Source organism: Pectinophora gossypiella, chromosome 11 (genome assembly GCF_024362695.1).
Source record: "Pectinophora gossypiella chromosome 11, ilPecGoss1.1, whole genome shotgun sequence".
Taxonomy (NCBI): domain Eukaryota; kingdom Metazoa; phylum Arthropoda; class Insecta; order Lepidoptera; family Gelechiidae; genus Pectinophora; species Pectinophora gossypiella.
In genome coordinates this window covers 6,518,211-6,535,059 of record NC_065414.1, presented here as the reverse complement: position 1 = coordinate 6,535,059, position 16,849 = coordinate 6,518,211, and the positions used below count along the sequence as shown (strand labels likewise).

Sequence of the window (16,849 nt, the reverse complement as noted above, 5' to 3'; positions counted from 1 at the left end):
GAATGTAATTATACTAATTACAGGAGATACAGGACATTACAGGCTCATCACCTGATTGTCCGAAAGTAATGATCCGTGCTTCGGAAGGTGCGTTAAGCCGTTGGTCCCGGTTACTATTTACTGATGTGAGTAATCGTTACATGAGGCATGTCAGGGTCCTTTGACGGCTTTTAACCCTAACACCAGGGTTGATGAGGCTGGTATTCCACCTCACAACTCACACGATAAGAAGACAGGAGATAAGCGTTATCGATTTTTATGTATGATCAAATGAACAACTTGGTTTCGGGTCTGTTATAATTTTGTAAACATAGCATTGTCATAAAAAATATTTTCATCGTGCATTCGATTTGACAAACTAAATCGATTTTTGTTGGAATTCATTCACTCACTCATTCATGAATTCACATCCTTAGCCGAATAAAAAAAAGTTAAAACCGAGAAATGACGGCCTGGCCGATTAGTTGGATTGACTGACGAATTTTCGTGTTTCTGTTTCTTTGCGGTGCGAATGCGTATTATACGAAAGTCTTGGTATTAGTTTGTGATAATTTGTGGAATACCGCTATTTGTTTAGAGCTGTGAGAGAGAAAGGGAGGATTAGTCTAAATGCCGTGACGAAAGTGGTACGAAGATGAGCAAGATGTCGAAGAATAAATTGAACCTGACCCTCCCACCAGGGTCAATAGACACGGCTCCGGCTGTAACACCGTCTAACATGACGCCCCAGCTGAAGTCTGCCACTGCTTCAGAGTAAGTACTGTCTTCGTACGCCTCTTCTGTATTCTGCTGGGAGAATTGAGTATTATAATCATTATAAAATTTATCCTTATTCTTTTCATCTATCATTCATGCAAATAAAATTTATCATTTTTTAACTTTATCGTGAAACTATAAACAGCAAGTTTAAGTTCAAGTTTCGAACGTAGATAATTATAATTGGCAAAAAATTAAATGCCACACCTTTATGAAAAAATATGTATTTCAATGTCTTGCTAATAATTCGTACCTATCCATAATCTTTTCTAAGGTAGGTTTAACAAGGAAAGGTCTAGTTTGGGTCATGGTATGTAGAAAATTTTGTTCAATCATGGTCTTTTCAGAAAGTTCTTTTTTAAATTATTAACCTTTGGTAAGCTTCTGCAACAAGTAGTCACCTCATCACTATTCAAACAATGTGAGTTACTCTGTTGTCTTGCTTTTTTAATTTACATTTTAGTAAGTTGATTCCGTGCTTCGGAGGGCACGTTAAGCCGTTGGTCCCGGCTATTAGCCGTAAAAACACCTCCACCAACCCGCAGTGGAGCAGCGTGGTGGAGTATGCTCCATACCCTCTCCGGTTGATTGAGAGGAGGCCTGTGCCCAGCAGTGGGACGTATATAGGCAGTTTATGTTATGTTATGTTATGTTTAGTCATGGATTGGTGATAAGAATGCTAAAGGTAACATTGTTATTTTTATGTCTATTGAAGTTGGGAACTTATTGTGGCCTGTGGAATATTTGAACTAAGCATGGACATACATTTTTGAGTCAAAGAAAAATTTATAAATTCCAGATTACTTTGTATTATTTTTTTAGTATATATTATCTATGTACTTTTTTATGCTTTATTATTTTTTAAATATTTTAAGACGGCAAGGCTTAGCTGGGAAGTCCAAAACAAGCATTGAAGCCCTGACAGAAAGACTGGAGCAGATAGAAATGGACGACACCCAACGTCGCAGGATTGAAGTCTTCCTCTGTCAGAAGGAGAAGATCGGGGAACTCAGTGACGATGATTTTGAAAAGCTTGGCGAGTTGGGTAAGTGCAGTATTTTCTGTTTATTTTACGTTGAGGTTGGCAGAGTCTATGGAATTCTACAACACAAGCACCTATAACAGTTTAATTTTTGTTGGTCTAATCTAGATTAAGATTTCTTTTATTATTGAGGCCTACAGTTTTATGTAAATATTTCTATGTATGTTGATGAGTTTTGTTGTTGATTTAGACAAAATATTTTCATCTTTATAATGTTATAAACTGTAAAATAAATGCAGTAAATAATGAAATCTTTATTTGCAACATAAAATTGTACTTCCCAGGTCAAGGCAATGGTGGAGTGGTAATGAAAGTCCGCCACAAATCTACCGGTCTCATCATGGCACGTAAACTGATACACCTGGAAGTCAAACCAGCAATCAAGAAACAGATCATACGAGAACTGAAGGTTCTGCACGAATGTAACTTCGCACATATAGTCGGGTTCTACGGAGCATTCTACAGTGACGGAGAGATTTCAATCTGTATGGAATACATGGATGGTGGCTCACTTGATCTCATACTTAAAAAAGCTGGTAAAATTCCCGAGTCGATTCTAGGTGAGTTATTTTATGTTTTCCTTTTAAACTTTCAATCAGTCCTTCGATTTTCGGCATTTGCCATTCAATAGTAGGTATATTAATATTTGAGTGAGGATTCTTCTTCTATTGTTGGACAGCCTTTCATTTGGTTTTGCCATAATGTAATGTGAGTTTTTAATAATAAAGGTTAATTTCAGAATCTTTCAGTTTTCCTAGGTCAAACACATACAACCAGTGTTTGACTAAGGACAACTGAAAGAAATAGGTATTTATTCTCATTGCAGTTATATACCTAACACATATGCTGCCATAATCCTTTAAAGGCTGGCTAAAGCATGAAGTAGCAAAATATAAATTACAGTCTCTCTCGGCATTCAGATATGAAACAGTAAACCTCTATATTTTTGTAACAGACAAATATTAGCATCCTTGTATTCTGAGAAAGTGGTTACTCATGCTTTTATTCTAGTATGAGTCAGCCTGTGCCACAAGTTACTGTCTGGTTGTTTAAATGTGTATACACACTCTTAGCGCTAGCGCAGCGTTCAACGCGCGCTGTATTAAAACGCGCGTTAGCATGTGTACAGCCTGAATAAAATGTATGTAGTTGTAAACGCGCGTTATCAAAACGCGCGTTGAGCGCTTGTCATCTGAACGTAGCCTTAGTGTGTTGACAAGGTAAAACTAATATACAGGTTAGTGACACTGTAACGAAAACTTTGAGGGATGATTGAGGCCCTGATTCTGAGTTGGAGGAATGTTCCATCGCCAAGTATGGATCTGAAAATAATTAAAAACTGTGTAACTGTAAGCACTTGTACGGGGTTATTTGACAGTAAATCAGCAAGAAGTGAATATGAATGAAGTCGTTACTAAATGCCGACGCGTCATTTGACTTTGCTGAAGTGCATAGCTTTGTATGTGATTAGAAATAACATAACAACATCCAGCACAAGATGTGCTAAGTACCCACACTTCACCGAGCTTTCTGTTCGACCAATATGATAGGTGGTGAGCCGTATCGGCATCTATAGTGGTCACTCATATCACTCATTGGTCTAAGTCCAGTACCACGGTTCGAACCGGCACTCCCCGTTTGAGAAGCAAATTGGTGAACCACAGGACCTCAGTTACTATATGATTAGAAATGACATGAAACATTCCAGGCACAATAACATCAGCGGTCCTCAAAGGTCTGAGCTACCTTCGAGACAAGCACGCCATCATGCATCGGGACGTAAAACCATCCAACATATTGGTCAACAGCAATGGAGAGATCAAGATCTGTGACTTCGGCGTCTCCGGTCAACTGATTGACTCGATGGCCAACTCCTTTGTTGGCACTCGGAGTTATATGTCTGTAAGTAGAAATATGTAATCTTTACTAAGTTTGAGTCATACATACATACATAAAATCACGCCACAAGTACTTAAAGTCAACTTGCAGCCACTGTTGATACGAAGTCTTGAACCTTCCAGTGAAAAGAATTGAGCTATCGCCCATATGGATAGGCTAGTCTCGAACTAGTCAAACCAGTTACTTTTTACTAAACGTCTAAACACGAAATTACTATGGAATTTGTATGAAAAAGCACACTGACGTCATAGAAAAACGTGATAAAATGACGCACATATTATTAGGTTTTTGTTGATTAAAATTCAAAAATAAGTTTACTTAATAGAACATTTTCAGATCTGTTTTAAATCTGTCTTTATTTAGTAATCGCAATTTCATAATTTATCTTTGATCTAGGAAACTACCCAATTAATTGTCAGTCGAGTCATGTCAGACATTCTATACTCTGATAGAATTTGACAGCAGGGATTTTGTGCGAAAGACACTAATTAAAAAAAATGTATGATGAATGCTTGTACGATGATCGTGCCGATTATAGACGATCAACGATTATCGCCGATTGCGTAGAGGCATAATAATAGGGATAATGCATACACATGCACTAACTGTTGTTGGTAGTAAATGATTGGTTATTGGCTAAGAACGCATTAGAAGCATAATTTAATTTCATTTCCCACCAAACTTTGTAATAATACAAGGTATTTATTATGTATAAAATACATAATTGAATACATTTAGCATTAGAAATACTGTAAGTTACTGGTGTCTGAACTAGGCTCAAGCCTGTGTTTCAGAAATTTAACTCGTTTATATCTACAATTTGCAGCCGGAGCGTCTCCAAGGCACGCACTACTCAGTCCAGTCAGACATATGGTCACTAGGGTTGTCCCTGGTGGAGATGGCAATAGGGATGTACCCCATCCCACCGCCTGACGCCAAGACCCTAGCCGCCATATTTGGTGGGCAGAACGAAGATCATTCTCCAGGACAGGTTGGATTTTATTTGTATGTTTAACCAGACCCACACACCGGACATTTCATACTAAAATCGCATTCGAGCCGTGCGAGGTGAGACAAACAGTTAGCGCGCTCTCCTTTACTTCACAGCGGCTTACGGCTATGCTTCTTATCGTGTGGGTTGTGAGGTGGAATACCAACTTCATCAACCCTGGTGTCAGGGTTATTACTAAGCCGCCAAATGCCCCTGACATGGCTCATGTAACGACTATATACTTACATCAGTAAGTAGTAACCGAGACCAACGGCTTAACGGCTATTTACATTAGGTAAAATTAAACCCAGAGGGGGTGAGGTAAATCTAGATGGGCCCCTTATATGCAGTAATATCCTTTATTATATGCTGCGGGTTGAAATCCAGAACATTCGACCTAATTTTCACTTTAAGTTTTTCCTAAGCTCGAATAAAGCTACAAATACAAACATACTTTATTGCACCAAAATAAAAGGTACACGGAAAATGCCGGCCTTATCGCTTAAAGGGATTTCTTCCAGACAACTATAAGGTGATAATAAGTTGTAGCCTTTCATTAAAACTTTCCATTTGCAGGCACCAAACTCGCCGCGCCCGATGGCGATCTTCGAGCTGCTGGACTACATAGTGAACGAGCCACCGCCCAAGCTGCCTGCGGGCATCTTCTCCGACGACTTTAAGGACTTCGTCGACCGCTGCCTCAAGAAGAATCCTGACGAGAGAGCTGACTTGAAGACTTTGATGGTAAGAACTCTTGGACAGACTGGAAGTTGACATAGAAGCAAAATTATTTGGAAAATTGAACTTCAACAAGTTTACCCTCGATAATGTTATTATCGAGGGTAAACACATAACATCACGCCTGTATCGTCAAAGGGTTAGGTAGAGGTGTTGACTTTTTTTAATGTGGGTAGATTTGACATCAGACAGCCTGCGTGGTCTAGTGGTTAGAGCGTTAGGCTCACGATCTGGAGGTCCGGGTTCGATTCCCGATGGGGACATTGTCGAAATCACTTTGTGAGACTGTCCTTTGTTTGGTAAGGACTTTTCAGGCTTGAATCACCTGATTGTCCGAAAAAGTAAGATGATTCCGTGCTTCGGAGGGCACGTTAAGCCGTTGGTCTCGGCTATTAGCCGTAAAAACACCTCCGCCAACCCGCAGTGGAGCAGCGTGGTGGAGTATGCTCCATACCCCCTCCGGTTGATTGAGGGGAGGCCTGTGCCCAGCAGTGGGACGTATATAGGCAGTTTATGTGGGTAGATTTGACTTATTTTATCTAAGGTAATATTGTTCGTCTTACATTTAAAAGAAATCCGTTCTTCCACACAGAGACAATGCCTTGTTTGTGATGACGTTAAAATGAATGGGGGTGTGAGCTTGTCAGCTTCTCATCAGCTATACAGGGCGTTAGTGACGTAACAAAAACTTTGAGGGATGATTCAGAATGGTCTGAATCATCCCTCAAAGTTTTTGCGTTGTTCTGCGGAATTATGGGATTCAGAGTTGATATCAAGTGGAATTTTCCGTACCCAAAGGTAATCGTATGGCTCCCTGTACCTACTTCGTACGGGATGCAATGTTACTGAGAGGGATGATTCAGTTCATTATTCTGAGTTAATATCAAGGGGAATTTTCTATCGCAAAAGTATAGAATTGAAAATAATTTAAATAGACTCAAAAAATAATGTATTTTGGAACGGAACACTCCACTTGATATTAACTCCGCATCATCCCCCTCAGTATTCGTTACAATGTCACTCTCTCTCTCTCTCTCTATTTAAGAGCTGCGCTCTTGTCGGTGGAGTAACCGCCATTCCTCTCTTCTTCCCGCCAAAACCTTCACCTCCCGATACGACACGACCTGCACCTTCTCTTTTATTTGTTTCATAAATGTTATCCTAGGTCTACCCCTTCCTCTCTTCCCTTCAATTTTTCCTTCTATAATGTTTGTTATAAATGAATCGTGTCGTATCAGGTGGCCAATCATATTTCCTCTCCGGTTCTCTATAGTCTTCAATATGGTTCTCTTTTCTTCAACTCTTTCCAGCACTTTTTCATTTGACACCATTTCAGTCCAGCTTATACCCTCCATCCTTCGCCAACACCACATCTCAAACGCTTCCAATCTCTCTCTGTCTCTCTGTGTCATAGTCCACGTTTCACTTCCATAGAGTGCAATGCTCCAAATATATGATTTAATAAACCGTTTCCTTATTTTTAATGATATGTTTTTGGTTTTCAAAATGTATTTTTTCCTGTTAAATGCTTGTTTGGCTATTGCAATTCTGGCTATTATGTCTTGTGTGCATCTAGAGTCACTATTTATTATACTTCCAAGATATTTGAAACTATCAACTCTTTCTAATATGTTGTCATTCAGTTTAACAGGTCTATAGTTTGCTGGATGTTTGGATGTTGTCATTATTTTAGTTTTGCTCGCGTTTATCTTTAACTGAAATTTTTTGATTACAATGTCCATGGTTGTTATCAGATTTTCTAATGCTATTTCATTTTCTGCGAATGCAGCAATGTCATCTGCGAATCTTACAAATTTGATGTTTTCCCCATTGATTTTAACCCCCCCTTCCGAACTTTCCTTGATTTCTTTAATGGCGCACTCTATGAATATGTTGAATATCAACGGTGAAAGGGGACAACCCTGTCTAACTCCTTGTCGTATTCTTGCTATTCCCTTTTCTTCTCCAATCTCAATCACTGCTTCTTGTTCTCTATATAATTCCATTATTATTTTCCGGTCTCTGTAATCCACTCCAATGTCCATAAGTGCTTTCATCATCAATTTCCAGTCCACCTTGTCGAACGCTTTCTCTAAATCTATGAATGCTATATGTGTGTCTAACCCTAAATCCATTCTTCTATCAATTATCATCCGCAACGCTAGTATACCCTCTCTTGTACCTTTTTGTTGTCTGAACCCATATTGGTCGTCTCCTACCACTTCTTCTGCTTTAGGTCTTAGTCTATTCTGTATTATCTTCAAAAGTATCTTGGCGGCCTGAGAAATAAGACTCAGTGTTCTGTGCTCCTCACATTTGAGGGTGTTCTGTTTTTTAGGTAATGTTACCGTTTTGCTCACTTTAAAGTCTTTTGGCACCTTCCCTTCTTTATACATAAGTTGTGTAATTTCGAACAATTCCTGCTGCTTTTCCGTTCTGTATACTTTTTATAGCTTCGTCAAATTCCTTTCTTAATATCGTTGGTCCTAACTTATCTTGCTCTACTTCACTTTCTTTCTCAATATCTTCCTCTTGCAGTCCTGCCCCTTCATATAGTTTTTCCATATACCTCTTCCAGCGTTCGACTATGGTTTTGTTTTCTATTTCTATCTGTCCGGCTTCATTTAATATGGCGGTACTCTTAGTTTTATGTCCTCTATCTAGCCTTTTAATGATGCTATATGCTTTATCAATTTTTCCCTTCTTCATATATTTGTCTATATTATCACAATCATTCTCTAAGTCTTTCTCTCTGTATTCTCTACACTTTAAAGTTACAATGTCACTAACACCCTGTATATAGAGCCGAGGAACCGAGACAAGTGGGTGTGGCGCGCTACACGGCTCTGATTCTTTCGTTAGAGTAATCGAGGCAACATCATCAATTTAAGAGCCACGCTCTTGTCGGTGTAGCATTTTCCATTCCAGTCTATCAAAGGCCAATTCCTTGACTTCCCTATAAGACACGATGTTAACCTTTTCTTTAATCTGTTCCATGTAAGCTATTCTTGGTCTTCCCCCTCCCCTCTTTCCTTCTAGCTTTCCTTCTATGATGTTTTTAATAAATTCGTCGTGTCTGGGTGTCCAATCATCTTGCCTCTTCTGTCCTCAATAATTATAAGTATTTGTCTTTTTTCCCTTATTCTTACTAGCACTTCCTCATTTGTAACCCTTTCTGTACAACTTATTCTTTCCATCCTCCTCCAACACCACATTTCAAAAGCCTCGAGTCGCTCTCTGTCCCTCTGTGTCAGTGTCCAAGTTTCACATCCATAGAGGGCTATACTCCATACGAAGGTTTTGACACATCTTTTTCTGATTTCTTTGGCAATCTTAGCCTTGAATATGCACCCTTTGTTATGGAAAGCTTGTTTTGCCATTGCTAGTTTGGTTTTAACGTCTAAAGTACATCTTGAGTCATTCGTTATTATGCTGCCTAGATATCGAGCTGCAATCTAGAATCGAGCCAAAGAAAAATAAATCCTTATTTATTTGAACGATCTGACCAATATTTTTAGAATCACGAGTGGATCCGGAAGGCGGACGCGGAGAAGGTGGACATAGCGGGCTGGGTGTGCAAGACCATGGACTTGATGCCTTCCACGCCGAACTCTAACGTGTCTCCTTTTTCTTCATAAGCTGCAAGAAGTGCATACTTTCATCAGCGAAAAAGGGTGAGTTTGCTTTGGAATTCTTTCAATCATTTCTGTTGCGATTTAACGTCAAACTGATGTCGTTGATAAGTGAGCACCAGGTCGCAGGTTCGGATCCAGCACAGGCCTAAACCAATGATTGTCGAATTTGTTTTCGAATTTACGTTTGGATCGTAAAAGATTATCACGTGCTCAGTGGTGATGGAAAACATGAGGAAACTCAGATTCTCGAGAAATACATTTTTCGGAGGTATGTGACCTAACCTGTATTGGGCTGGTCTTCCCTTGGCGGGTTGGAAGGTCAGACAGGCAGTCGCTTCTGTAAAAAACCGGACCTGTCAAATCTTTAGGTTCGCGAACCGAGAATACGAGATAATGCTAGGGGGATGATGATGATGATTGATATATAAGCACCGTAGATAATGCTCGTCATACAAAAACTCGACGATAACTTGGCGCCAATTTAGCTCATTGTCTTATTAGAATTGAAGAAGTTCTTTTCATGTGGTTTGTGGGGTCGATGACCGACCTTATCAACTCAAGAGTTATTATTGTTATCAAAGCCAAATAACTAGTTTCACCTAATGACTGATGCACTAAGATATCACAAGAGTACAGAAGGTAGGTAAAAAAGGTTATAATAAATATTAATTCTTTACTTTTTTAATTAGTTTTGTATTCATCGATCTATCTCTTATCGTGTTTGTAACCTTTGTAATTACCTATTTAAAAAAAAAGTATATTTTTTTAAAAAGGTATTTTTAAGTTGCAATTGTCAACACTTATGTACTGTACGTAATATGTTTGTGCAGGTCAAAACATTTCCCAAGAGAAAGCGGGCGACACGATAAGTGAGGACGCAGCCGCGGAGGAGTAGCCCGGAGCGATGACAGCTGTATGTCAACTCTAGCACCATTGTACACACACGACACTTATATGAGACTGGAGGCCCAACTGTCAGCGCACAAACCGAAGGAGTTTTACCTTGAAGAAAGCTCGTTGGCAAGTCAATACTTTCTTACGAAATGACGTCATCAAACTGAATGAATTATAAAATACATACGTAGATAATCTGACGCCTATTTCCCGCCTGATAAAAAAATAAAAAGGCATTTTTTGACTTTGACGGGATTCTGCTATGATCTGATACAATAGGCCTCAGTGCTCTCTATATTTTGTCCAGCCAAGTAGTTAATGCCGTCTGCGGCAAATATACTATAAGTAAATTAAAAAAAAAGATTTACGTGAGATAACTCATCACTAAATGTTCGTAAAAATCACGTATAAAAATCGTTTATAAAGAAAGGTATTGACCTAGGCAAGTGAAGCTACTTTCAAGGTGAAATGTTCGCCTTATGTGGTTTGTGTATTGCCTCAAGTTTTATGTATAAGTTTCTTGGTCGCACCTCAACTCCGATCACAACCGACCGGCGGACCACGAGCCATCGCGACTAGCGCGATACCCTCTTATAAATAATTATAATTTTACAAAATAAACGTCATAATTCAATTGTCTAGAGCAGCATTTCCCAACTATTGGTCGCGACATTTTAGCGGGTTGCGAGTGAATGTCGGGTCGGCATAGTGCTAGTGGCGTCATCTGGAGGATTTTGGAAACGGCCGCGCATTACGAAACTTAAATATTAGGTTCTTATAAAGAACAAAATATTGTATTAGAATGATTAACCCCTGTACTAAAGTGTTACGTTTTAACATGAGGGTTAGATCAGCAAAAATAAAAATCCTGTCGTAGGTTTCATCACGCGCCGCCATTTTCCTTAATCCGCCAGATGGCGCCCGATCAAATAAGACATCGTCTAAGTAGTTCCGCTACTTGCCGTAAGGGAACGTGCATCACCAATAGTTATGTTTTATCATTTTTTAAGACAGTTTCGAATTTCGAAGTGTTTGGGTCGCGGTCCAGTCAATATTGGGAACTCCTGGTTTAGAGAAATAATAAAGAGAATGAATAACGCGGTAGTATTGTATAATGACATCATTGGTACTAGTTCGTTGTGTCCATAGACAAAGATGTCTTTTGTGTCTATGGCTTGTGTTAGATGGTTAGGGATGTTACGGAAGGCTTAAATGTTTTGGTTTAAGACAAGTATTAGTAGCCGTTAAAGTTCAGTAAATAAATTATATAATTGAAGCGTAGCTATGTAGTGAAACGTGCATGACGAAAGTATCCATTTGTAGATGTTCATATACATTTCCGTGGCATCTCTAAACTCAAACTTTAAAAGTAAGTCTGATGATATTTTGAGGGAATCGCGCCAAAAGTAACCCATCAACACATTTCGAAACATTATCACAAACCTGTCATCGAAAACTCAAAATTTAAATTTATAATTTATAGAATTGGCTAAATTAAGGTAAATTTTTGTAGGTTTACAATGTGTTTACGCTACAGGGAACGAAATAAGTGTTTGCATCGATATTAGAGTCGGGAGCTTCCTATCGTATACTAGGTATACGATACGAGAACGCTAGAGCATGTCATAATACCGAGGGTGTCTGAATAGATAGGGGTATAATACTAAAACATAGTGCATTCGTGGACGAACTAATCGAAACGAAACTTAACAACTAATCGATAAATGGTCAAGTAGAGTTGATTTCACTAGTCGAAAGTCGAAAAAAAATGTTAGTAGTGTTTTGACATATTTTTCTTTGCTGAAAGTGCGTAAATCATGTCAGCTGGTACTCGTACGAATAGATTAAGCGCGACCGCGCGTTGAGCGCTGGAGCAGTCAAACGGTTTCACGGATAGTCCTCACAGCCGTAGGATTGTTCCAGAACTCCAAACAAAGGGATCTGCGATGTAAGTTACCGGTGTTTTGTAGTGCAAACATGTTCAAAAGGCATTTTCTGTAAGTAGCGAATCCTGTCATATCGCGTTTATTCTTCATTACACTTAAAGTTCCTTAGAAAATAAAAAACTTATTAATATTAGTGTAAAAACGCTCTCACCTGAGAGAATTATGTGAAAATATATTTATTCATACATTTCTCTTAAAGTGTTCATGTCGCCTAATTGCATTGCAAAATACTGTTACCTTACTTAGCTGGCCCCGACCCTGTAAAATAGAAAGCATTTTTTAGACATTACATTATGAAAAAAAAAAAGAAAAAATATATAATGAAAAACAAAAAATCGTAGATACGTTTTTCTATTGACGTGATGCACTATTTTCGTTTGGTTTGTTGTGTTAGTTCGCTTGTTTTAGTAAGACCGCATTTAGTTCGCCCTGTCCCAAGCACCTACTGTAGTAGTACATTGTACACGTATTTATTCGCTGCAATCTTTGCGCTTAGAATGAGTGAAGAAAGACTGAGTTGCGATAGAAAAGTGGAAAATTCCCCGTCAAATATTCGATGTAAAATATTTTTGTTTGTGTAATTTCCAACTTTTATTTTTGCGTTCTGCTCCGATTTGATTGTTGTTCAATAATTATTAATTACGAAACTCATTGTTTCGTATTAACCTTGAGATAAAACGTAACAAATATAGTTTTTCCTGACATGTTTCAGAACTAGTAAATAAATAAGAAATATTGTCAAATACTTATTATGAATATAAATGTAAATTAAATTTATATTTGAATTAAATAAATCTCTCGGAGCAAATAAATAGATGCAATTGAGCGCTTTCATTCGCGTGGCTTTAATATTGATTTTAAGTTTGCTCACACGATTCCTGCATGTAAATAATGTCGTGTTACGCTTAGTGGTCGCTATTGTTTGCTTGATCTTCCTTTCCGTAGCATTTAGATACATTAACATTATTTTTATGTTACCGAAGAGACTGTAAAATATTCATAAAGATCACGACGAAGACTTAGATCGATGAAGTAACAGAGACATTTCTATCAAAAATTTCAATTTTATTTAGCAATTTTATCTTGCAAAAACTCAGATATAAATTGTACTGTAATTGTAATTGCCCAAATTGTACTGTATTCATGTGTTATGTCTGATTGTTGAAATTTTAGTTCTGTGCAATAAAGTATATTTGATTTGATTTGATATAATATGTTTAACAAATATTGCTGATATTTTTTACAAGAAGTATAAACATCGTTTTATTTCGGTAACATTTAAGTAATTTTATATTTTGTGATATAAAATATGTTGATGTGGTGTGATTTCAAGTTCAGTGTTTCGCCTCTTTGGTGTATTTAGCATTTGAAAAGGTTTTGACTGTTAAGTTGTTATTTCTGGTGCTTTGTTTAAAATTATAACTAAAATAGTTTCGATGAAGAACAAAAGTATGTATATTTGTCGATTTACATTGTAATTAAGTAGATAGAGGATTATTTTCTAAAGAAATCGTATTAAAGTTTTAGTTATCACTTGTTTAGTGTTAAGTGTAAACAGTGATTGTATTCCAAAAAAGTTGTATAGTTTGTTACAGTTCGAAAAAAATATTTTAGAATCAAAAAGTCAAATATTTGAAAAACATTTTTGATCGCTTGTACGAATAGAGGCGACTGTGAAATTTCGTGCAATTGTAACACCAAACTGATGTAATGTTTACGTAAAATTACTATTTAACTATGACATATTTTTAAGGGTTTGACTTTAGTAGCAAAATGCATTTTTTTATTGTTTATAAATGACATAATACATCAGGGTTGTAAGTAGGTTTTGATTTTGTATTTTAAAGCTCTTAAATCTTATATTATCTTTTTCAATTACTCTTTGGGAATTTCAATGAGTATTTCTGAAGTTGTTAAGCTGTTTTCTTATTTTTTTATATTATTTGCACATGCATGTTTTCGTTTAAGAATAATATTTTTTGATGCACATTTTATTTTTAATTTCACAATAATATACGATCTCTTTGCAGCCAAGTCTTGTTGTTGCTGTCACGTCTACTCTCAGTTTATTTTCCATATCTTCACGCTACACCTTTCTTGCGCGGTAGATAGAACACGCACTGACCGTCAATAGATATTCTTGTGTATCTTCTATAATAATCTTGTAATCGTTATGTAATTGTCGTAGAATTATTCGCCTGTAATCATGATTTTTAATGTTGATCCTAATAGGTGGAGTCGATTAACCATTTGTTTACCCGTTTCTAAACGTTTTTACGTTTGGTTTCTTCTAGAAATATACTGCATATTATGTTAAAATCTTAACATGTTATACAAGACGTATCCCATTTAAGACTGACCATTTTCCACTGAACGTTGCCTTTCTAAAAATTCTGATTGCAATAAGTATTTTTAAAGTACTATTTGCAATAATTTTAGTCTACCTATAAGTCGGTACGTGGTAATTCAAATAACGCATGGAACAAAATTGCAAATAAGTTTTATATTATGAATAAATATAAAATCTATGGTATAAGAAAACCAGGTACGCTCAATCCTATGACAAGCCACCATTGCTAGCCCTTTAAATTGGTATCTCTCAACATTCCAAGGACGTAAATTTTATTATTCAAAATTGAGTGAATTACTAAGTAATGTATTTAATTACTATTACTTGTCTCATATAAAATCATTAAAACTAAGTAAATTTTTTACTAAAAGTTCAAAATTTCCTTGCAAAGTAAATATAAAAATATTGGTCGTGGGTAATTTATTTTTTACAAAATGGCAACGCAGGGTGGGATGACGTTTAGCTGGGCTAACCTTGAAATGTTAGCTGTCACTTTTGAGCATGCCTTCTTCTTGTACCATGAAAATCCATCTTCGAATTTTTCATTTGAAAAAAAAAACCGTTACATTACCTATATTATTAGTGTTATCTAAAATTATTTAACCTGATTTGCTATTTTATTGTTCATGAATTTACATGTATCGATGTTAGTTAGTATCATTATTTCTATGAATAAGTATTCAAATATTTTGTACTTCTGATTGTGGTCGTGACTCAGCTTGGCCTAAATTTAATGTTTCACTATTTTGTAGAAACTTTACTAGTAATTGTTTATTTCGTTAGCTTCTAGTTAGATACCTGTACAAATAAATGTTAATGTAAAATAGAAAATGTGTTTTAATTCATGTGGAATAAGGATTAGGTACACACCATGAAATCGGAAAGCCCCGGATAATTTATTTGCTTAAAACATGAGTTATATTTAGATGTTCACATCAAACGTTCTTCATGTTTGCCTTGCGGCGTAAATTAATAATACATACATACATAAACTCACGCCTCTTTCCCACCGAGGTAAGCAGAGACTATAGAATTCCATTTGCTTCGATCCTGACCCACTTCTCTCGCTTCCTCCACATTCATTAATCGCTTCATACACGCACGCCGGTTCAGAGTAGATCGTACTAAATCTTTTCTAAGGACATCTCCAATTTGGTCAATGTAAGTCCTTCTATGTCTTCCTCTGCCAGCCCTACCATAAACTTTCGCTTTATATATCGCTTTCGCAATTCTATTATCCTTCATCTGCTGTGTCCAAACCAACCTAACATTTCCTTCACAATCTTAAGTCATTAAATCGTCTTTTACACCACATCTCTGTCTTATCACACTGTTTCTCACTCTTATCACTCAACTTCACACCGCAGATGCTACGCAAAGACCTCATTTCTACGGCATTAATCCTATTTTCATGCATGCTCTTTCACGTAGCACATAAGAATTTGTCATTTGCAAGATGAGACAGATATATATTTTTTCCAGCAACAGGACGCCGCTTGTGGTCGGGTTGGGTCGGGAGAAATTGTCCCTTCGCTCCCCAATCCCCTATTAAGTTGGTTTTGATCAGAAACTGGCACCACTGTGTATGTACGGTTACGAGTAGGTACTAATATGTATACAGTTGGATACCACGTCATATTTGAGTCATATTAAGTCTCTTTAAATATCAAATATGATAGTGCGACAGGGTTCTAAAGCGGATACATGATATTACTCATGACTGTACTAAATATAACTTATTACTGGACAATTTCAACAAGTATGTATTTACAACCTTAGCCTACGCTGCGCGCATATCGAAAGAAGACTGCTAAGTCACTGCGCGTCAAAGTAAAATGATTTATATGATATTGGTAAATATTTGCCATTTTTCTTTGACGCTCAAAATCATTTAGCTACCTTCTTTCATGCGAGGACAGTACGACAATAATAAGCTGCTTGAACATTCATTTTCATCAGTTCATTCATAGCAACTCGCCGTCGTCGTAAAAATAAAATCCCAGCGCATATCTTTTACCTACTTTTTGGTTCTGTGCCATTTTTAATTTATTTCCTAATTAGAGCGAGGCCTAATGCCCGTAATTAAGCCAATGAAAAACTGTAATAACAAGAGGGATTGTAATTACGGTCTGAATGGAAGGCTCGGCCGTCTCTGGAGTGACTGAGGGCCCAGAGACGTACTCAGGTAGTCTGGCTCTCGTATCAAGGATTTTGTTGGAAGCAGCGAAGCGAGAAGATAGCTGGTACCTATTTATAGCACAGGTTGTACCTATTGTAAGTACCATCGGTACTTTACAATTGTTAATCTTCTAGTATTATCTACCAATAGTTATTAAGTTGTTTGGAATTTTATTATTATTATTTGTATGTCATTTCCATATCTCGGGCCTATGGAGTCCCGGTTTTGGAAAGCGTGCGTGGGGCTGAAGCCAACACGTAGATGCCCCTTAAGACAATTTAATTTAAATGTGGTGTGACACCAACCGGCGGTTATCCCTGTATGCACTATGGGAGTACACCCGAAGACAATCCCCGGTTCGTGTAGGACTATGAAAACAAAGGGAACTAGTGGACAGGGATACTGGGGGACTATGGCGC

At 37.3% G+C, this 16,849-nt stretch overlaps 1 protein-coding gene across 1 annotated transcript; it reads left to right on the top strand.

The window, feature by feature from the left end:
* The first annotated feature begins 428 nt into the window (after positions 1–428).
* LOC126370973 (dual specificity mitogen-activated protein kinase kinase dSOR1) lies at positions 429–15,082 on the top strand. The gene is made up of 8 exons (XM_050016148.1): positions 429–753; positions 1,632–1,801; positions 2,083–2,358; positions 3,507–3,700; positions 4,524–4,688; positions 5,265–5,432; positions 8,945–9,100; positions 9,892–15,082. The coding sequence occupies exons 1-7, from the start codon at positions 635–637 to the stop codon at positions 9,062–9,064; spliced, it is 1,212 nt and encodes a 403-aa protein (XP_049872105.1). The 5' UTR covers positions 429–634; the 3' UTR covers positions 9,065–9,100; positions 9,892–15,082.
* Positions 15,083–16,849: the final 1,767 nt, after the last annotated feature.